Genomic DNA, 22,608 nt, shown 5'->3' on the forward strand with positions numbered 1-22,608 from the left:
CCCTGCAGCGCCTCTCCCCCATGCATCCTGGCTGAGCGGTCCCCAGGCCTCAGTTTCCCCACCCGGGATTGTGCGACCAGGTCCCCAGGCCAGAGCGGCGGGCGCAAGGGAGCCGCGCGGCCGCTGGGGGCTTGCGTGTCTGGGGGACGTGACTGGCCAGCCCGGGCCTCCGGCCGCGCACGCGCACCGCCGCCCCTCCCGCCCCGCCCGCTCCCCCGCCCGCGCACGAGGCCCGGGGCGCGCCGGCGCGGGGGGCGGGGGCGGCGGACGCCGAGGGCGAGGGGCGGGCCCGGCCCGGCTCGGCCCGGCCGCCCGCGCGCGGCTCCTGCAGGCCCCGGGCCCGGCCCGGCGGCGGCGGCGGCGGCGGCGGCTCCAGCTCCAGGCCTCGCGCGCCGCAGCCATGGCCCTGGTGACCCTGCAGCGCTCGCCCACGCCCAGCGCCGCCTCCTCCTCGGCCAGCAACAGCGAGGTGAGCCCCGGGTCCGCCGCCCCGGCCGGCTAGGGGGCAGCGTCGTCCCGGGCCTGGGCCGCGCGTGCGGGGCGGGGGGCGACGGCGCGGGGTCCCCGCGGGACCAGCCGTCATGAGCAGCTGGCCTGGAGAGCCAGTGTGGTGATCCCCCGCCTGGGGGCAGCTGTGCGGGGACCCGGTGTGCGCGAGTCGCCCGTCCTGAGATCTGTGACCCGTGGCAGCTCTAGGCCCTTTTCCCGTGTGCCTGGCTCTGTGTGTGTGATACTCTGGGTGACTTTGGTCCGTGGGTGACGTTCTGCCCGGTCCTGGGCTGGGGACTGTGCAGGGGTGATGCTGTGGGAGCGAGGCCACCAGTCCTGATCGAGCAAAGGTGTGAGATCTTGAACCTGACTGCACACCTCTAAGGTCTGGCTGTCTGTGGGACAGTGACTGAGTGCTCTGGGCGCTGTGCAGCTGAGACTGGATTTTCACCTTTCATCACGCCATTTAGGGCTGGGTGTTCATGTGCCTGTGTCCCCCTGCCTCGGCCCCTCCTGGGATTTGGTGGCTGCATTCCCCGAGCTGAGGGTAGATGGCTGCACTGGGAGGGTTTTTGAGGGTATTTGTGTGACCCGAGCTTATGTTTTGCTGATTCCTTGCTCTAGGGCAAATGGGGGAACTGGCAGGATGGGAGCCCCAGCCTCTGAGCAGGTCACTCCTCTTCAGCTTCAATAGGCTGACCCTCTGGGTCCAGTCTCCACCACCCTCCCTTAGAGAACCCTTTAAAGGCCTCTCATCCAAATTCCTCTCCATGGCCGGGCTGAGCGTTGGCCTGCAGACGGAGCAGCTGGAGGAGGAGCCCCTTACTCTCTTTAGGGAAGGCCCAGGAAGTTGTCAGGCCGGCTCTCGGTGGGGGAAGTTGACTGGCTGTGTGAGTCTCTGTGAGACGGAAGGGAGGGGACTCGGGCTGGGTCTCGCAGCCTTGTCTCCTGCGATGTAACTTTTCAGCATGGTTTTGCTGAGATTGGCAGGAACGTGTGCAGCGAGGCTGCGAGGTTGAGCCTCCACAGCCCACTCCTCTCCAAGGGCCGCCAGTGAGTTATCTCTTGTATAGACAGAAGGTTCTAGCACTCCCCCTCTGTGAGCTGATTAGAAGCAAACGGACATTGGTTGCTGCTTACTGTTACTGAGAAGTTTGGCTGCCTATGGCAGCTGCTCCCCACAGAGATCTGTTCTCGTCCATCATTCCTGTTACTTCTGTCTGGCAGTTTACAAAGTACTTTACAGTGCACTTCATCTCCTGTTCTTTTCGCATATGTGAGCTGAGGGGAGAGCTTGGCTTCAGGAAGGGGTTGCACAGGGCCTCTCAGCCTGCGTTTTCTGATTCCTGAACCCTACTCAATCTATTCCTGTCTTAGACACACTTCTAGAATTTAATTCTTAGTTGAGATATGTTCACCTAACAAATTCACCATTTTAAAGTGTACAGTTCAGTGATCTTAATATATTCACAAGATTGTGCAACCACCACCACTATAATTCCCGAACGTTTTCATCACTAGGAAGAAACCCGTGGGCGCAACCTGCGGCCTCCCCTTCCCATTCTGCCCAACCCTAGGTCTCCACTCATTGGCTTTCTCTCCATGTTTGTTCTGCACGTTTCATGGAACTAGAATCATCCGACCTGTGGCCTGTGTGTCCGGCTTTGTTCACTTGGCCAGGGTTCCTCCATGTTGTGTGGTGTTTCATCACCTTTTTTTCTTTTCGGTACCTAGCATTGAACCCAGGGGTGCTTAACCTCTGAGCTCCATCCCTGTCTCTTTTTAGTTTTTATTTTGAAACAGGATCTCCTTGAGTGACTTAGTTAGGGCCTTACTAAGTTGCTGAGGCTGGCCCTGATCTTGCTATCCTCCTGCCTCAGCCTGCCCCGAGTCGCAGGGATCACAGGTGTGTGCTACCTCGCCTGGTTACTTCATTCCTTTTTTGTGTTTGATAACACTGTCGTACACATGTACCACGTTTGGTTGCACATTTGTTTTCTTTCCACTAGGCCCATTTTAAATTATTATATAAAGTGTCTTTTTTTTTTTTTTTTTAAACCAAGCACCAAGGACCTAGTTGAGCAGAATAAAACTCAGCTGGATTTTATTTGACTTTAGTATATCAGCAGCCTTTTTTGCTCAATGAGGAGCAGAGCTTGGCCTGTTTTCAGGAGGGTGAGGCTGTCTTCCAGATGTGAGGCCAGAAGCCGGCTGGAAGGGAAGGCAGGTGTGTGTGGAGTCAGCAGACCCGGGTCCAGACTGGCTCTGCCTCTGGTCTACCCTTTCTAAGGTCACTTCCCTTCTCTGTGCCTCAGGTCCTCTGAAAGGACTGGGTCACCTCTTCAAGACGCTCTGTAGCTTCTCTGGGGTAACCGACCTCACCTTGCCTTGCATCAAAGCCTCAGAGGCTGGCTGAGAATCAAGTGGCTGTGAAGTCTGTACCCCCACGTCCCTTTATCACTCATCAAAGGGCAGCTCCTTGGGTGAGTCACAGACACCTCAGCAGCTTCCTGACACAGCTGTGGGACTCTGAGGGAAATCACAGCCCTGGGCCCTGGAGCAACTCTCTCTCCTCAGTTTTTTTTTCCCTTTTCTTTTTCAATCTGTAATTATCTCATGCATGAGCTTATCTCAGGTCCTTTGTGGGAACAGGCGGAGCAGAGAGTAGATAAATCAATAGCTTTCAGGAGTGGATCATAACATTGTTATTTTTGACCAAGATTCAAGGTGACCGATTTTCATAAGCAAATTGCCAAGTGGTTTTGTGGGGGGGCGGCCAGGGTTTCTCTGCCTGGGCCCTGCTGACCCCTGGATCCCGGGGTTCTCTGTTCCGGGGGGCTCTTCACGTGCTGTGCCATGCTCAGAGCTTCCCCTCCTGCACCCACTAGATGCCAGTAGCACCCTCCAACAACAACAAACGCCTCTGGTCGCCGCCCAGTGTCCCCTCGTGGAGAGCCACCGGGTCAGAGTGTTGTACTTCTCTGCAGGACCCAGCCCCGTGGTCGGGTTTCACTTCTCCAGTGTGGGGAAGGGACCCTGAGCACATGGACGCCTCTGCATGGTGCTGAGCGTCATCTCCACACCACTCGGGATTCCGGGATCCTTGGTGTACTCATTCTTGTTGGAACTGCCACCTCCCTGTTGGGGGTGTGTCCCCTGCTGCGCTGGGCCTTCTCCTGGCATCCTGGGCCTCTGCCTCGTCCTGCCCTCAGTGGGCCTCTCCTGGCCACCCAGCCTCCCCAGGGCTTCCTTCTCCATTCACTGGGCGCCTCTGTGTACGTCCCTGGGGTGCGGAGGCGTTTGGGGGGCACGCGTGATTTCTGCTCATTTCTGGAAAACAGTAAAATAAAAATAAGTGATTGGGACTTCAGTCAGAGTGACTTTTGGAGTTCCACCTCTCGGCCTTTCGCTTTTAGAAAATATTGGGTATTACTTCCTTTCATTTATATGAATGAACCAGCAGCCTGGAACCTTCCATATTAAACATTTAAGTCTTTTTGAGAACCAGCAAGAGCGTCTCAGGCCCACGAACGGCCAGCTGCTTGGCTGCCCTCCACAGTCCAAGACTTGCCTGGAATGGATTTCTTAAATGGTCTTCCTCTCAGGGCTGTCGCCGGGTTGGCAGAGGAAGTGGATTCCATTAAACACGGCCCCTTCCCTTTAAGAGAAAAAACAAACAACAGCAAAAACAAAAATGAAATGAAATAACCCAGGGTGAGATCTAGAGCAAGTCTGAAGAGCACTAAGGGCTGAAGGACTGTCAGGTGGGAAATGGTCCCTCAGGGCTCAGCCCTCCAGGCCGTGGGTGGCAGGAGGGTTGGCATACAGTTAGAAATCTGGAAATTCCTCCCTGGGAATCACCCCAGGGGAACAGCAGACCAGGCTGGCCAGGAAAGGGCAGGGCTGTTTCAAGTGGCCAGGTTTCCTGGACATCTTTATCTCTCCCGACACCAGGGCAGAGGGCCGGAGCCTGCTGTCTGAGGCTTGTTGACAGTGCTGTCTGGCTGTGACATTCTCTTTCTTTCTCCCTAGTTGGAGGCTGGCAGCGATGAAGACCGAAAGTTAAACCTCAGGTAAGGAGGCCTTTCGTTTTTGTTGTTCAGTCTTTCTTCCAAACAGGTTTGGGATACTTTTGTTCCCTTCTTAAAGAGAAAACCTCAGAAAGAATACACCAAGTTTTTTTTTAGTGCTTTTACAATTATTCATAAAGCATACATAAATATAAAAGTACTGCTTTTAAAATCTCCAGGCATGGAGATATGGTCCTGTGACCATCCCAGCTGTTGTGGAGGCTGAGGCAGGAGGATCACAAGTTTGAGGCCAGTTTGAGCAATATAGTGAGACCCTGTTTCAGAAAACAAACACAAACAAAGCTGGGGCCTGGGTAGTGGCTCAGCGGTAGAGCGTTTGCCTAGCGTGTTCGAGCCCTGGGTTCGAGCCTCAGCACCACATAAAACAATAAATAAATAAAATAAAGGTATTGTGGCTAACTACAACTAAACAATAAATATTAAAAAAATAAAAATAAAAAGCCGGGCGCAGTGGCACATGCCTGTAATCCCAGTGGCTCAGGAGGCTGAGGCAAGAGGATCGAGAGTTCAAAGCCAATCTCAGCAAAATAGTGAGGCCCTTAGCAACTTAGTGAGACCCTGTCTCTAAATAAAATACAAAATAGGGCTGGGGATGTGGCTCAGTGACCGAGTGCCCCTGAATGCAGTTCCCAGTACCCCCAAACAGAAAAATTAGACATGTTTAACTGTAAACAGCTTTGGTGGGGGAGGGGGTGTCGTTGGAACTGGAGCCCAGGCCCCTGAGCATTCTGAGCCATGCTCTTCCCCTGACCGTACCCAGCCCTGTACACACCTTTGATAATATGCAATAGCATTTGGAAAAAGAAGGAAAATAATCACCATTATTCTATCAGCTTAGCATTACCGTTGTGCACTGTTTTATGTACTTTCTTGCAGATTTTTCCTCTGATGTTTCGTTTTGTTTTGTGTTTTGTTTTTGCAGTGCTGGGGATTGAATCCAGGAGTGCTCTTACCACTGAGCTGCAACCCCAGCCCTTTTTATATTTTGAGACAGGGTCTCATCAAGTTGCTAAGGCTGGCCTCCCACTTGTGATCCTCCTGCCTCAGCCTCCCAAGTTGCTGGGACTCCAGCTGTGTACCACCACATCTGGCTTTTCCTCTTTTTTTTTTTTTTTTAAGAAAACAATTATTTTAATATGCCCTCATTTTTTTCATACTACTTTTGATAAGATAGCCTTTTGAGGTAAGCACAGCACTCATTTGAAACAGATATTTAGACCCTAAGTTAATAGTTAACTTGAGGTGGGTTTTTTTTGTGTGTGTGTGTGTGCTATCTGTGCTCATTAAAAAAAAAAAAAAAAAAAAAATTCCTTAAGATATCATCCTCACTTACCAATGATATTTTTTTTGTAGGTTTTTTTTTTTTTGGGGGGTGGGTGGGGGTACTGGGGATAGAACTCAGGGGCACTTGACCACTGAGCTATATCCCCAGCCCTGTTTTGTATTTTATTTAGAGACAGGGTTTCCCTAGTTGCTTAGGGCCTCGTTGTTGCTGAGGCTGGCTTTGAACTTGTGATCATCCTGCCTCAGCCTCCTGAGCCGTTTGTTTTGTTGTTGTTTTTGCCAAAAATTAAGGTCTTCTCTCTGTTGTGGTTTTTGCTTTTTTTTTTTTTTTTTTTCGTTTTTCCAATACTAGGATCAAACCCAGAGGCACTGAGCTACATCCCCAGCCCTTCCTTTTTATTTTTTATTTCGAGACAGGGTTTTGCTAAATTGTTAGACTGGCCTCAAATTTGCAGTCCTCCTGCCTCTGCCTCCAGAGTAGGTGGGATTAACAGGAGTGTACCTTTGTGCCCAGCAAGCCCTTCTCTTTAGGAATTTTTTGGTTCACAGAGGATTCAGCGCTTTATTATATAATGTATTTCTTTGTACCAAGGAGCCAATCTTGAAATTAGACCTTGGAATGTTCAAAGAAAAAGAAAGTAAACACACTGTCAGGGATATGGTTCATTCTTTGGAAAAGGAAATCGGTCTACAGAAATGACAGTCAACAGTTCATCCCTGAGAATGGGCGTGCTCCTGGTTAACCGCCCAGGGGGATGCGGTAGGAACCTGGTGTCCAGGGGTTGAGTCCAGGAAGGGGGACGCTCACTCTGTCAAGATTTCCTGGGTAGAAACAGCGGCCTGCAGAACCCAGGAGCTGGGTCCTTGCTCACTGTCGTGTTAGGCTCAGCCCAGGGCAGATGGGCTTCTGAACCCTGGGGATCTGGGTCGGTAGGGGGTTCCCAGGCTGGAAACAGCTGCATTCCGTGGGGGCTGGGCCTGGAGACCGGCCCCTGTGCTGGGAGAAAACAGGAAGCGAAGGCTGGTGGTGAGGAGGAGGAGAGAGGGGCTGCTGGGGCTGCTGCCACCGAGGGCGAGGGCTGGGTCTCCGACTGCCCCTGGGCCCCTCCCCTCCCCTGCCCCCTCTCCCCCTCTTGTTCAGGAGATGACCTTGAGCTGTCACCTAGACCTCTCTGGGGATCATGTTAGCTGCCTGTGTTTTGCATTTGGAGTTAAGAACTGTAAGTGGCGGTGGGTGACATGGAGAGGTCTATGTGGCCCTTTCTCAGTAGGAAGGAGCCCCTTCCTCTGCCTGGTCGGGAGCTGGACGGGGCCTTATGAAAGCGTGGGAGTTATCCTCAAAACCACCCTGGAGGGGCTTCTCCCAGGGGGAGGTGAGACAGTGTGGTCAGAGGAGGTCACCATGACACTTCTGTTGCTTCTGGCCCTGCGTGTACCTTCCCTTATCACCTTTCTGTAGACCAGTTCAGTTGTCCTGTTCATTTGGCCCTCTTGGACCTGCACTTGAGGGAATGTGGCTGAGAGCGCCCAGGTGGTCCCAGGTCTCCCTGGGGTTCCACTCCGAGGACTCCTGCTAACCCTCAGGGCAGGAGCTTCCCAGGATGCCCAGTCCCTCCAGCCTGAGGCCCCCTTCCTGCACAGAGCAGGTCCTGCATGCCATTATGACCACGGGATGGGGCGGCCCCTCCTCTCTGTTTTGCCAGCTCACCCCCAGCCCCACCTTTCAGGCCAAGGTCTCCTCCTGCCTGTGGGTCCTCCCAGCCCCCAGACCCTCCTCTGTCCCTTTAACCTTTGACTGAAACTCACTCAGGGGGTCCTCATTTGCATTCTCAGGCCTTCTCAGCCTGTCTGGGAGGGAGGTCTAGGGTGGCCAGCTGTTTCTGTTTGCCTGGGGCCAGGGGAGTCCGGGCAGCAGATTCTCTGTCCCTGATCTGATCCTGGAGGGACTCCGCTGCTGTTTAGCTTCTGGGGTGTGGCCGGAGACCCACGGGCACCGGGGTTCCTCTCTCCTCCTTCCTTCCCTCTGTGTGTCCTAGAGTCAGTGCCCTGTCCCTGGGTCTCCATCCTGGGATGTAACCAACTGTGTATCTATAATATTCAAGAAAAAATAAGGTGCCAGGTTTGTCGCTGCTGCTGCTGCTGCGGGCTGTACTGAACCTGGATGGACTCCCTTTTTAACATTTTTCTCGCCATGTTCCCTGAACAATGCGGTAGAGCTTTTGCATTGTGTCCCTGTTGCCTTGGGGACCCTAAGTGATCAGGAGAGAAGATTCAGAGCGCACAGAGTGCCCAGGTTGTGTGGGTTGGTACGTACGCCTTTTATATCTGGGATGGAGCGTCTGCAGTTTGTGGTGTCCTCAGGGTGTCCTGGAGCCAGTGCCCTCTGGGTACCAAGGGACACCTGTAGTGGTCACATCTCTCCATGCCTCTGAGGAGTCACTGGCTCGACCCTGGGCGGCCGCTGCTGAATCCCGGGGACTGGGTCTTCTGGGCGCGCCTGCCTCCTCTTCTTGATCCCCTTATCTCCCCTGTTGTGTCGCTGGGCCACCCGTCACCCCCCTGGTGGAACCCCTGTGTGCCTGTGTCCTCACCCTCGGGTCCCACTTCTCTCTGTGCCCCCCCATCCTCTTGACCTTGCTCTTTGGGGTCTGACAGGGCTGTTGGCGCTCGCTGCCCTGCTCTGCCCAGGCCACCTGCCTCCTTTTCCAGCGCCTCTTTTCCTCCTGGCAGCCAGAGGTGCTCTCGGGTGTGTCCGACTTCCCTCAGAAGCAGGCAGCACCGATTCCATCCTGCCTCCTGGTGCAGGTGTGTGTGTGTCCCGTCCCAGCGGTGAGGGCGCTCTGCCTGCACACAGCATTTACTGGTTGGGAGCCATGGACTTTGGACCCTGCAGTTTACTACAGGCCAAGGAAGAGCAGGTGCAGAGGGGAGCGCGTGGGCACAGCCACCAGGCCTGTGTCTGGCTCTGCCCCTGTGCCAGCCGTGGAGTCCCTCTGCCCCGGCTCTGGTCTGGGAACAGAGGTAGCGCTGCTCCAGCTCCGGGGTGCGGGCACCTCTGTGAAGCTCCCCCGGAGAGTCCGGTGCCTCTGGGCTCGTTTGTTAGGTTGGGTCCTGTGTCTCCTTAGTGTTAGTTCCCAGCGTGGAAGAATCAGCAGGCCACCTCCCTGCTAGGGCTGCATCGGGTCCTGAGAGGGCCACCTCCAGATGCTCTGGCTGGGAGCCGGCTGCTTCCGTGCCAGGCGCGTCCTCACGAGATGTGGTCAGGGATGCGCACGGCACGGAGTCAGCGCCGGGACCTGACAGCTCCCCTGCAGGCCTTCTGGGAAGTGTCTCAGGAACTGACCCTCCCGTGCCGGGAAGGTGATGATGTGGCAGTAGAGCCCGGGGCCCCCTCTGTGCCCTGCTTTCTGCCTGGGCAGATGGCTGCGGCCCCTCACGGGACCCTGTTGGACGCAGCGCTCCTTCACTGTGGGGTCGGCTGTGGGAGCGGGCGAGCAGATGGCCCTGCTGGCAGCGGCTCCTGGCTCCCTCGGCGCCCCAGGAGCCGGCTCTGCTTGGCACGAGACGTAAGTGGTTGTATGCCAGGCAGGGCACTGGGAGGTGATGGGCTGTGTTGTCCCAGAGTGTGGGCTGCAGCGAAGGGTTGTCTTCTTTTTTTTTTTTCCCAATACTTATTTTTTAGTTGGACACGACACCTTTATTTCACTTATTTATCTTTACGGGGTGCTGAGGATGGACCCAGGGCCTCCCTGTGCTAGGTGAGCGCTCTCCCGCCGAGCCCAGCCCAGCCCATGAGACCAGCGCAGCCCATGAGACCAGCGCAGCCCATGAACGGGTGTTTTTCTTTAATCTGTTGTTTCCAAATCACGCACATGAGAGTCGTGGAGTCCTGTGGTCCTCTTTTTGGCTTGTCCTGGCAGACGTGGGCCCTGTGGTGAGCTGGGGTGTCCGGTTTTGCTTGGTTTCGATGGAGGACTTCGATCCCTCCTGCACCTCGCTCTGCTCTGTCCCCTACACTTCTCCCCTTTTGGTATCGACCCAGAGCTCCACGGGGAACCTCGTTCTCCTCACAGCTTCTGGGAGCGTGGTCGTCAGGGCAGGGTGGGGTTGATGTCCTCAGCAGACCCCACTTCCCTCTCCTTGAGCACCCCTGGTCACCTGGTCACCTCTGCACCCTCGGGTTCTGCTCTGCTCTGTGTGGGGTCGTGACCCCTGTTGTTTTCTGTCCAGTTAAGTCCTGCCCTGTGGAGCCCTGACACCGGGTTCTGCATCCTGTGCTGGAGGTCTGTCACCTAATGCCACCATACAAGTTACCACAAACTTAACAGTTAAGACAACACGTGTCTGTTGGGCTGGGGGTGGCGCTCAGTGGCAGAGCACCTGCCTCGCACAGGGGAGGCCCTGGGTTCCATCCCTAGAATCAAGAATGCCAGTGCGCGGCTGTCATCTTGAAGTCGCCACGGGTCAGGACCTGGGCACATTCAGCTGGTCCTCTGCTGGGCTCTCCTAGGCTGCGGTCAAGTGTTGGCCAGGCTGGGTGCCATCTGCAGCTTGGGCTCTCCTTCCAGGCTCCTGCGGTTCTGGGTCAGACCCATGTTCTTGCAGCCGTAGAGGTCGGGGTAGTCAAGGGCAACAGGAGAGGCCCTGCTCGTCCCTGATCACATCCACGCCCCAGGTAGGGGCTCACCCAGAGGTGCCCCAGGCGGAGTTTGCCTGCCTGCGAGCCCGTGTGCGAGAGCCTGGCTCGAAGGAAAAGCGACAGAGGGCTCGGGGTGCAGCTCAGTGGCAGAGTGCCCTGGGTCCGTCCTGGGTCCCCCTCACCCCCAGAAAACAGAGAGAAAACACATAAGCAAGTGGATTTCAGTGTCCCCTGTAGGGAGGGTGCCGAGATGGGCCGCGACGCCCAGCAGTCTTGAGAGGGAGCCCAGGAGGCCCGCGCCACAGGCTGCTCCTGCTCTGGGCCCGGGCATCTCCTGGGCTTGCCCCACTTGAATGTGGTGCCCTGGGGTGTCACCTTCAGTGACCTTTACACCAACTGGCTTTTCCTAGAGCTTTGGTTTTGGGAAATGATGGGCCTGTGTTTGTCCCTGCCCTGTCCTTTGACACCTTGTCTGGGGTACCCCTGTGACCTTGGGCGGGCTTTGTTTCAAATAGGCCAAATAGGAGCTCAGGGTGCAGCTCAGTGTTAGAGCGCTGGCCCCGCCTGGCCTCTGGCTCCATCTCCAACACCACACACTCACACACACACACAGGCACATCCCCAGCATCCCCCCCCACACACACACATGCACGCACATGCGCCCCGCCCCCCATAATGGCCAGAATAGCGTGCCCCTGTAGGGCTGCCATCAGAATCCAAAGCTCCAGCGACACGAACCTCTTCCCATCATAAACATTCAGCATATGCTTTCTCCTGTCCCCACTCGGGGTGCAGCTTCTGGGAGAAGGGACTAACCGACCCTCCTCCCTCCCTTGGCAGGTTCTGGGACTTCTCTGAGGTGTGTCCCTCGTCCTTGGCAGCCGAGCTGAGGTGAAGGGAGGAACTTGGTCTTAGACCAGGCGGGGCGGCCAGAGCCAGCCTGAGGGCAGCACCTTCCTCGCCTCCAGCCACGGCCCTGGCCCTGGACCAGCCGTGGCCGCCCGAGTGGACTCGTCTGTGTTCGATTTTGCACTGTGCAGCTGATCAGGGTCCTGGACCGTGTCCAGGAGTTGGGGGACAGAGGCTTCCTGCCATCTCCCTCTGTGCTTTGGTGACGGAAGCGCTCAGAGATCAGCGTCCATCGCCTCTGACCTAATCTGCCTGCTCTGGGGCCACTGTCACCACATGGTTATTGAGCTCCTACTGTGTACCAAGCCACACAGTGTTGGAGCAGCCGGGGACACCACAGTGGGTAGGACACGACTCCTTCCCACGGCTGGCTTTCTGCCGGAACCCGGCTGTCAGTGGGGTGAGGAAGAGCGTCGCCTGCTCCTCCCCGTTCCCCCGTGGAGTTCTGCACCCCATCTGTGCACAAGTCCCATAAGGGGGGATTATAAACAGTCCTTCCCAGTCTCAGGACATGATGACCAAGCCCCCCAAGGCACAGCCTGCTTTCACAGAGCAGTAAGTGGTGCAGCCGCGACTCTAAAACCAGACTCTGCCCGAGATCCCTGCGGGGTCTCTGGCTGTTCTCACTCATCCCTCACCAGGCGGCAGGACGGGGCTCCGCAGGGCTCTCCCCTGCTCCCGCCAGGCGCTCAGGACCAGTCAGAGCGGGGTGCTCTCAGCAGGTCCTGCCCCCCCACCCCCTCGTCCACCTGAAGCTCCTGAGGGACTGGCAGACACTGGGTGTGAAAAGGTGTTCACGGGTGCCTCTTGGTGCAGGCTCTGGGTTGGGACCTTGTGCACTGACTCCTGCTTCATGCCTGACGAGCAGGTGACGTGGGGACGTTCCCCAGCTTAGGCAACTGCTGCTCAGAGAACAGAGAACCTGGAGCTGCTGCCGGATAGGCCTCTGCCAGGACCTGTGTCCTCTGCTGCACTCTCTGCAGAAGACCTGCAGGGCTGTGGGCTGTGTGTGCCTTGCTGGCCCCACCCCTGGGTCCTCATAGGTCACCCCGGGGTCCCTATGGGTCACCTCTGGGTCACCCTTGGCCCCACCTTTTTTCTTTTTTTTTTTGGTACCAGGGATTGAACTTAGGGGCACTGGACCACTGAGCCACGTCCCTGCCCTATTTAGTATTTTTTTAAAGACAGGGTCTGGCTGAGTTGCTGACCCCTCCTCGCTGTTGCTAAGGCTGCTTTGAACTCGCCATCCTCCTGCCTCAGCCTCCTGAGCCGCTGAGCTCACAGGCGTGAGCCATGGGCCTGGCTTGGCTCCACTGGTGAACTTCGGGGAGTCTTGGGGAGCACAGACTCGCGAAGCCCCGGCCACCACACCACGGGGCTGTTCTTGCAGGTGGGATTCCCAGCAGCCTGTTGGATCACTTGGTTTTTAAATCAGAATTTGCCTTTAGTATTAATATTTTTCTAAATTGGAGAACTCGGAGTGGGGACAAATGAGGACAGAGATGTGAAGACTTGATCTGATTCTGTCAGAGCTTCATCAAACTTGTTCAAGTTGACTTACACTGAATTTTGCTCAGATCTAGTAGATTTTATTAAACTTTTTAAATCCCAGTACCTAGACTGCTAAGGAATACCACTGGGCCCTGGTCTCACACTTTCTGAACTCTTAGCATCCCTTTCACAGGTGACAGTGGTCCCACTAATCATCCTTCTGGCAATGGGGCAAATCTGTGAGAGGGAGTCACCAAACTCAGGTCCTGTGTTGAGACATGTTGTCTGCTGTGCATCTTCAGGCAGGTCACTTCACCTCTCTGGGTCCCTGTTTCTTGTGTGAAGTAGAAAGACAGATTAGATTATGGTTTCCAAATCCAGAAGTGAGAGTCCTCAGACCCACCAATCACCAATCTAGTTTTGTGTTTATATTAGACTTCAAATCATGCCTGTAGGTATGTGGCAGATTGTCAAGAATTATATTCCCAATATGAAAACAAAGTCATTACTTTATTTATTTGTTACTTTGAACTCAGGGTCACTTCACCACTGAGCTACATCCCTAGTCCTTTTAATTTTTTGACAGAGTCTCACCAAGTTGCTGAAGCTGACCTCCAACTGTGATCCTCCCCAGGTCTCTGGGGTCACAGGCGTGAACCACTATGCCTAGCTCACCAGCCCTTTTTAAATTTCATTTTGAGACAGGTCTGGCTAAGTCGCCGAGGCTGGCTTGAACTTGTGGGCCCCCCGCCTCCACTTCCCAAGTAGCTGAGATCACTGGCCAGGCTCGGGCGCAGGCTCTTTTTAAGCAGACTCTGTTCTGAGAAGGCAGTTAGGCGGCGCTGCTGGCCAGCGCTCTTCTGCTCCGGGCAGGGCTGCGCAGGGCTGGGCGGGCCAGGAGTTCTGGGTGTTTACCAAACCTGGCCCTGGGGGCCTGGGGGCCGTGGGAGGGCCTGGGGGTGTGCTCTGCAGAGCCCCAGAAGTCACTTGGCACATCCCAGGCCCCTCAGGCCCACCCAAGCCGGGCCGTGCTGCCTGTTGCAGGGGGAAGTCTGGGGGCGACTTTCACATCTGGGTCTCAGCCACTGGGTTCTCGTCTGGGTCTCAGCCACTGGGTTCTCGGCTGCCTGTGCCGCAGTGGGACTCCATGGGGACTCCGTAGGGACTCACAGGCAGCCCAGGGTGCTGAGGGGTCTCCGGTGAAGCAGCCTGGTGAGGGGGAGGGTTTGTTTAGTTATTTGCTGTATTCATCACGGCCAGCCCAGCGTGGGCTTAGTGTCTGCCCTGCGTTCCTGCTGAGTGCTGGGGATTCTCTGTTGAACCCCACCCCCAGGGTCACTCGCGGGCTGTGCCTACTGTAGCCTTTCCAAAGAGAGTTGAAACAGTAGAGAGAACAGTGGAATTTAACTGGGACATGGAGAGAGTAAGGAGATAAGGTAAAGTCAGGAGAAGGGTCACATGTGGAATGTGTGGTTTGATGTTGGTAGTTATTACAGTTTGGCTACAAGCCTTACTTTGAGCTTCCTAGTAGGCAGAGCAAAGAGAGAAACAAGATCAGTTGCTATAAAAACCACAAGAAACAAACAACAATAGGACCCCAGCAGGCCAGTTCCTCTGTAGAGCTCTTTCTGGTTGATGCTGTGATGCTCATAGGAGCCCCCCAGCGGAGGCTGAGCAAGGCAGGTTGTCATCAGTGTGGCCTGAGGCCCACAGGAGAGCCGAGGCTGCATGCCCATGCCACCAGTTAACCTGGTGATTTGTGGTCTTGAGAGGTGAGGTCAGCAGCAGCGCTCGGTGCCAAGGCTGCTGGCCGCCTGAACTTGTGAGCAGGATGCTGAGTCACGTCCTGCCGGACCGCAGCCTCCCGGCTCCATGTGCCTCCACAATGGGAGGCCCACTGCTCCCACCTTGTGGTCTCCAAGCAGGAAGAGACCGCACGTGGGAGGCCCTCAACCCCTGGACAGGGAGACTACGAGGAGCCAGCAGAGCCCAGCTGCCCACTGCTCTGTGCACAAAGCAAGGCCACTGCCCAGCAGAGGGCAGGGGGCGCAGGCGGGGCGCTGGCTGGTGAGGGTCAGGGAGGAGGCGGGGCCAGGAGCTGTGCCAGTGACAGATGGGCAGTGGGGCACAGGTTAGGGCGCTGGCCTGGTGTGTCCCATCCCCAGCACTGGGGGGAGGGGGCAGTGACCTACCAACATAGAAAAATGACACTTGTGGTGGTTTACCAAAGTCCCATTAAGTTAGATTTTTAAAAATCACATTTTAAAACTTGAAATCATTTCAAACTCGCAGAAAAGTTGCTCCGACCTCCTTTGGTAGTGAAGGGACGCAGCTCGGGGTGGCTGGGTGCGCTCTGCTGTCCTGTCCCAGGGCTGCAGTCGGGAGCCCCCGCAGCTGTCTCTGACCCCCGGCCCTCGGGCCCAAGACCCTGGTTAGTCGTGGGCGCCTGAGGAGTGTCTGAGGCTCCTCCTGCGGAGACTCGGGGAGTGGTCTCTGGCCGGAGAGCAGGTGGGGGAGCTGTCCTGTCCAGACTGCGGCAGGGCTTTGGGTGCTGCTCCACTGGGTAGTTACTCTTTAAGAAGATTTTTTTTTTGGGGGGGGGGGTACCAAGGATTGAACCCAGGGGCACTCGGCCACTGAGCCCCTCCCCAGCCCTATTTTGTACTTTAAATAGAGTCAGGGCCTCACTGAGTTGCTTAGGCCTCGCTGTTGCTGAGGCTGGCTTTGAACTCATCATCCTCCTGCCTCAGCCTCCAGAGCTGCTGGGAGGACAGGCGAGGGCCACTGCTGAGAAGCATTTCTTGAGAATGTGCCTTGAGCCGAGTCGTGCCCCGCCCTCCGCAGCGGCTCTGCGCGGTGTGTGTCTGTATTCGGCCTGGATCATCTGTGCGTTACCTTATTGACCTTGATGTCTCGTGGCCCTGGTCTGGCCAGCGGGGTCTCCTTCAAGCGGCTGTCCACGGTCCTCCTCACCCCACCCCAGTCTGTCAGCAGCCCTGCTTTCTGAGACCTGGGTCTCGGCTCTCCTTCTGCCCCTCCGTGCCCACCTCTGGGCACAGTCACTCCTCCAGGGAGCCCTGGTCACTTCCAGTGGAGAATGGCATTCAGGATGGACGTGGCCGGGCGGGGTGCCGTGGGTGTGCTGCCCAGGCCTTCCCACCAGGCCGGCCCCGAGTGGGTGAGGACTGTGTCCCCAGCCCCCTTGACCTCGTTGTCTGTAAATGTGTGAAAACCCTGGTCCAGGGGCGTCTTCCATTCTGGTGTCACCCTCCAGGTCCTTCTGATTTTCTCTCTCCATATTTATGATGCCCCTTGTCCTGTAATATGCACAGTGTGGTCAGCGAGTGCCCCGTCTCTCCTGGCTGGGTGCCCCCTCACCTGGCTCAGCATCGGCAGACCCCAGCTCAGATGCAGCTCCACTCCGCCCCACCTGATGGCTCCAGGTCTGAATGGTCTTTGACCCTGTTTTCCCAGGGTGTCACTTGAGCAGAAATACAGTGCTGACGAGCAGAGGTGCCAAAGCTGGAGTCCTGCTGCCCTCTCCTGCTTCTCTGCTCCGTGACCCCAGGCAAGTGACTTGACCTCTCTGAGCCTGTTTCCCTGTGTAAAATACTCAGAGAGAGACACTGAGGACTCAGTGAGTTAGTATACAGAATGCACTTAGTGGGATGCTGAACAAAGTGCCCATCATCAGCATATAATTATCGAGCACCCACTGTCTTCTGGGCACCGAGAGGGGTGCTGTTTGAAGGGCTTGGTTCCCATAGTACGTGACCCCAGGTGGCAGTGATCCTCATGGCCCCGCATTCAGCAGGGAGGCTTTGTCCTTCGGCTAGGGAACGCCTCTGGCAATCAGAGATCTTGGGTTCCTGTCACTTTCCAGGTATATGACCTTGGACAAGTGACTGAACTCCTAAGTCTCAGTCTTCTCACCTGCAAAATGAGAAAAGATGAAGAAGGTGCTGAAGGGGATGAGCCATGGCTGGCAGCGGGGGAGGCAGGAGAGCAGGCAGTGTGGTGGGCAATGTGGTGGGCAGGCGCAGGGCAGAGCCCGGGCAGCTTGGAGGCTGGGAGAGGGCGGGGCCCAGAGGAGGATGCTCAGGAAGCACGTTTTTTGGTGGGGGGTGGCTCTGGGAATTGATCCCAGGGCGATCAAGCTCTGAGCCACATCCCCTGCCCGTTGCTGAGGCTGACCTCGGACCTGTGATCCCCCTGCCTCAACCCCACAGCAGCTAGGATCACAGTGTGTCCGCCTGCCTGGTGAGAAAGCAGTTCTGACTTTGCTGTGAGTACCTTGAGCTGGACCTGGACCGCCAGGTGAATGAATTTAGTTGACCGGGTGTGACGGCTAGTGTGGCCACTGCGGAAAGTTGGCACAAGAAGTTCAGACTTTGTAGATATCACATTGTGGAAAGTTCTGGGGCTGAGAAAGAATGCACTGGAAACAGGTGAGGAGTTGTGCAGAGTGGGCTCGAGGCCCAGGAGGCCCCGTCCTGGTTCCCATCAGGCTGAGAGCTCCGGGGCTGCCGTGTCCCCTGCCGCGGCTGCTCACCCCACGCGGCTGAATAAAGTCAAATTTAAGTTGATTAAACAACAAAACCCACTCCTTCGTCACAGGAGGACCACATTTCAGGTTCCTGTAGGCTCCCGTGGCTAGTGCAGAGAGAGGACATGTGCATCCCCAGCTCTGTCCTGCAGGGCTTCTCTGAGCACAGGGCAACGTGCCTGGGCATGACTCACAGGGTGAGGAGGGCCTGAAGTTGGTGGTCGCCGAGACTGGGAAGGAAGGGGCACCTGCGTCTCGTGACTAATGGACCTGGGCTGAGGCTGCATACCAAAGAGAGGCTGGGGACCTGGGCCCTCGAGATGGCCGTTCTTGGAATTCTTGCATTGCTGCGAGGACATTTCTTGGCGTGCCTGTTGTTTCTGTCTGGCTTAAGTGACTTCGCTGCCCTAGCGCCTCCTGCACAGCGCAGCCTGGTGCCTTTGCCCCGCCCCGGCTCGCAGTGCACCAGGAGGACCTCACTGGCTCTGGCTTGGCGGGCCTGGGGGTCTTGGGGGTCACTCTCCTAAGGGTTCTGGAGCCAAGTCAGGGCTCATCATCTGCTGTCTCGTTTATGGAGACACAAAAGTCCTGCTTTGTGGACTTGCTGGTAGCTTCAACCGCCTGCTCCCACCCACTGGTGGGAAGGGGAGCCGTAGCTGGCTCAGAATGCCTCTCGCTGTGTGAAATGCTTCTGGACATTCCTTGTCTCTGAGAAGCCCACGCTGGAAGGCCCCGGCAGCAGACACCATTACGAGCCCTGCCAGCATTGCCTGCCCGGGACCCCTTTCCCCAAGCCTAGTGCCCGCCGAGCTGGAATTGCCCTCTTCCGGTGTTCTGTGTCTTGGGGAACAATTTGGGAGCTCCAGTTGACAGGTGTGTCCCGAGAGCCACTTGTTTTCTTCCTCTGTAGAGTGGTGTTTGGAACAAGGCCCTGCCCAACCGCAGTGGGAAGCCTGAGATCAGAAAGCAGGACCTTGCTACCACTTGGGGCCTTTGTGACTTTGAACTTGGGTGCAGGATGAGGAAGGACCCTTTGGGAGAGTAATGGAAAGAATTTTCCTTTCCATCTGCAGCTTTTAGTCAGTCTCTCTCAACAGCTTCCCAATCTCTTTTACGTCTTTATGAATGTCACCTTGTTGGGAGGGGCTTCTAAGCTGACTAATCACAGCCCGCGGGGGTTTTGAGGCCACTCTGTGTCCATCACCTTCACCGGCTTCTGCGGTTGCTGCAGGTCAGACAGTTCTGCCATCTGCCCTGGGGACTCAGCAGGAAGGACATTGAACTTGGAGCTTCTTAATCTGGTTTTGCCCCTAGAAACCATCTAACCACTGACAAGTCATTTATCTTATCTGAGTCTTGATTCTTTCATCAGAAGAATGGAATTGTAAGAATTAAGTGAAAAAAAATGCAGGGGCAGGCTCTCTGTGAACTACAAAGCACCATTCACATTGGAGCTGTTATTTACTTATTTAAAAGGGTACCAGGCGGCAGGGGCTGTGACTTGTTATGCTGACAGATTGATGGCCCGGCCACAAGCCCAGGGCTTGGCTCTTAGCTTTGCACATTCCGCAGCTTGACTTTGTGAATTCACACAGGGATGATCAAGTTCTGAGAAGCCAGTTTGGCAAACCAGGCTTACGAGGAACTGACGGATAAAATAGAATTTATAAGTTCACATTAGGAATCCACGTGGGGCCTTTTGCAACAAGGGCCATATCCTCCCTCTGTTCACGGTGAGGCGCGTGGAGCAGATTCTGTGGACTCTCCCATCCCGTCGCGTGCTCCTGGAGGCAGGCTCACCTCAGCACTCCCGGGAAGACTCCCTGACCCCGGGTGCCCACGCTGTATCCAAGTTCCTGCCCTGTCCTGTCTCACTTTGCTTCTCCAGGGCAGCAACCCTGTCTGGCTGTTTTCGAATCCCCTGGGATTAGCGCTCTCTGGGCGCAACAGACGCTCAGTAGACACCTGTGATCTGAACCGGGCCACCAGAACCTCCTCCTCACAATTGTTGGCACCCTTCTTTTTGGTAGTGACAACTTTATATTGGCTCCTTTTTTCCCTTGAATGACCATCAGGTCCCCTTAGCTCGCGGTGCGGAGTGTGATTGAGGGTTAGTTCTATCCATGGAAAAGTAACTCAGTTTTAAGTACTTCTGCCACTTTGGGACCCTTGACAGAGCCTGGACCATGGGCTTAGAGCCTCTGATTTTTGTGAGATACAGAATTAAGAAACCCTGAAATCATGTCATTAAGCAGCTTCCTGTTTCCTTGTGCATAAATCAGTGTGGAAATGCCTGTGCTGTCTGCCTAGAGTCCCCTGAGGCTCCCCAGCGTCCCTCGCCAGAGTGCTTTGTCAACAGCAGAGCTTACAAGAGGCCTGCTCTGCTGTCGCGGTCCTTGGCTCATGTCATCGTGAGGCCTGGCCCTTTAGAGAACAGGAACATCTGTGACCGCAATATTGGGTTGGAGGTGGGCACATGCAGGGACCAGCTGACCATTGCTGCTTCTGAGGGGACAGCATCTGAGGTCTGGGCCCTGGCGTGGGCTCCCTTCACTGCACCTCGCTGTACCACCCCTTCTGCAAGGATCCTGCATTTCTGCGGGTGACTGCTTGGACTTAGGCTCTCCACGTGGAAAGTACCCCTCCGGTGATTAGGAGAGACTCAGGTGGAGATAGAGTCTGTTGCTCACAGGTCCCGGAGCCTGGGAGGACAGAGCAGAGACCTGGGGCCAACACCTTTGGGGGTCCAGGGTGGTCTACAAACAGGTTTGCATTCTGAGGAGGGACTTTAATTGATGGGTCAAAATTGAGCAGGCACGAATTCCAGGAGGTCACGCTGTGACTGAGAGGACATCACTGTGGCGTATCTGCACGTCCACTCAGCCAGAGGATCAGCAGGCTGCGGCTAGCTCCTCTCACCAGGAGGCAGAGTTCGGGATCAACCGCCCAGAGGGCAGGGAGGACGACTGGAAGCTGTCCCAAGGGTGACTGGGCCTGAGCCCCTCCTAATTTGAGAAGGTACAGCCTAGAGTCATAGTGGATGCCGAGGCAACGTAACATATGTAAGAATTCGCTACCGTGGTGATCGACTGAGCTTTTTTGCTTTTCCCAATAAAAATGTAGAAATGTTTTAATTTATATACTACAGTGAATCAATATGAAGTCAGAATTCACAATTGCACGTTCCTAAAAATTCCAAGAATCCTCCTCAGAATGCTTGGTTTCTGTGTAGACTTAGGTGTCCAGCGTATGTGGTTTCTCTCACTGTGCTGCAGAGTTTAGAGCTCTGCTGGAACATTCCCCAGGTTCAGTGCAGAATCTGTCTCTTCACCCATTTCTCCAGTGACAGCAGCATTGTCACCTCCTACAACATATAGGCTAGTACCACTCGTTCTGCTCCCTGCGAAGAGCTGGGTAATTGTTCATGGCTTTCATCCAAAATCAAATTAATGGTCTGGTCGAATCTTTCAGTGTTCCCGCAGTCGTTCTCCCATCAGAAGTAATGACAGCAACAGTTGGTGGTGTCCTTCTCCAAGGCAGGTGTCATGCTACTTGGCCCCGAGGTTCCCGGCAATGAAGTGGTACAGGCAATAAATAGTGCCTAAAAGCCTGGCCTCTGTTTTTGGTGCTTCCAAAAAGGTTGCTGTTTTGTTTCCTGGCCCCTGGATGATCTCTTTCAGGGCACCTGATCATGCTTCTCAAAGGACCACGCATGTGTTTAGCCATGTTATCTTTTAGCAGCAAGTTGTTGAGGCTGATCTCCAACTTGTGATCCTCCTGCCTCAGCCTCCCAAGTCCCTGGGACTATGGGTGTGCACCACATGCCCAGCTCCACAAATGTGTCTTCCGTTCTTATTCAGTTTGCGGGTCCTTAACCTTGGCTGGGCATCAGACGCACCTCTGAACTTTCTAAAGAGCTGATGTTCCTGAACTTCAGACATCTGCATTAGACTGTGCTCAGGTTGGGCCTGGCAGGAGCGAGTTCCAGGAGTTCACTGGTTGCTCAGGCGTAAGCTGGGATCTGGGGCATTGGCCTAACAGTCTCCAGTGTGGTATTTCCACACCTACTGCTTTTGTTCTTGAAGGAGTTCTGTTTCTAAGTGGCATGGCATGCACCCTCACCACCGAGACAGGTACCCACTCCTTAAGGGAGACAGTTCTTTTTGCCCTTATCAATGTGTGTACCGCCCTGTACCCCCAGGCTCCCCATGCTCTGAGAATACTCGGCTATTTGAATGAATGAAGAGAGCCTCCTAAGGGGTATCAGAACATGATACAGGGACCATGGTCAGAGCCCGAGGGCCGGGGTGGAGCTTGCCTAGCAGGTGTGAGGCCCTGGGTTCAGTACCCATCCCTGGGAGAACAACAGAAAGACAGACCCCTCAGGAAGATTCGCAGGCCCGAGCTCTGTGTGTTCTAAACTCAGGTGTGCCCGACCTAAGGGAGTGGCCCAGGCTGTCCCTGGAGTTCCTGGTTCAAAGCTTTGACTGGGTCCCCTCATTTGGGGAAACGTCACACACTGCTGCCCAGCCACAGTGCTGAGCTGTGGGCGGTGGGTGACACGGCCCAGTGAGTGCCTCGTGCAGTCTTGGCCACAAGGTCACTGCCAGAATCACAGTCCTGGCGCTGAGAAGTGCGGCCCTGCTGCTCTGAGAGCTGCTCACATTCACGGCCAATGAGCGGCACCGAGCACCATGACCCTCCTCCCACAGTCCTGCCATGAGGGCCTCCCCCAGCCGCCCCCTGGTGTCCCTCTTCCCACAGCCCTGCCATGAGGGCCTCCCCCAGCCGCCCCCTGGGCAGCAAGGACCGGATGCCAAGGTTTCACTCCCTAGGGTTCCACTTCTCTAAGTCACTCCTTCATGTTCCTGCATTCAGACTGGAGAAGGCGGCCTCCTACCCAGCCATGTGACCCACTGCCCTGGGGCCCGTAGCCACCAGGGCAGGTGTGGCCACACCAGCAGCACAGCTGGATTGGGAGGAGAAATAAAGGCATTCTGGGGGTTAAGAAGGTGGGCGTGGGGGGCACCTGCCTGTGGAGACCTGCGCTCCCTGGCACATGGTAGTGTCTGGCGCGACCCTCTAGGGTGGACTGATTGCCCTTTGGGAGCTGGGGGAAGCTTCCAGAAGTCCTACTCAGTGTCCCCCTTGGCCAAGTG

At 55.7% G+C, this 22,608-nt stretch overlaps 1 protein-coding gene across 9 annotated transcripts in view; it reads left to right on the forward strand.

Annotated features, from left to right (window-relative positions):
* The first annotated feature begins 358 nt into the window (after positions 1 to 358).
* Positions 359 to 22,608, forward strand: part of Ssh1 (slingshot protein phosphatase 1) — a 60,644-nt gene continuing 38,394 nt past the window's right edge. For 7 of the 9 annotated variants that reach the window (XM_027923211.2, XM_071617301.1, XM_027923213.2 and 4 more), the window contains exons 1-2: positions 359 to 469; positions 4,522 to 4,562. In XM_027923211.2, the coding sequence (XP_027779012.2) occupies positions 401 to 469; positions 4,522 to 4,562 (110 nt within the window). In that variant the 5' untranslated portion in view covers positions 359 to 400. Of the gene's footprint in view, positions 470 to 4,521; positions 4,563 to 5,502; positions 5,764 to 11,343; positions 11,363 to 22,608 lie in introns of those variants that run through there. The other 2 variants (XM_071617316.1, XM_071617319.1) reach the window with 2 other exon arrangements.

This window comes from Marmota flaviventris, chromosome 1 (genome assembly GCF_047511675.1).
Source record: "Marmota flaviventris isolate mMarFla1 chromosome 1, mMarFla1.hap1, whole genome shotgun sequence".
Lineage (NCBI taxonomy): Eukaryota > Metazoa > Chordata > Mammalia > Rodentia > Sciuridae > Marmota > Marmota flaviventris.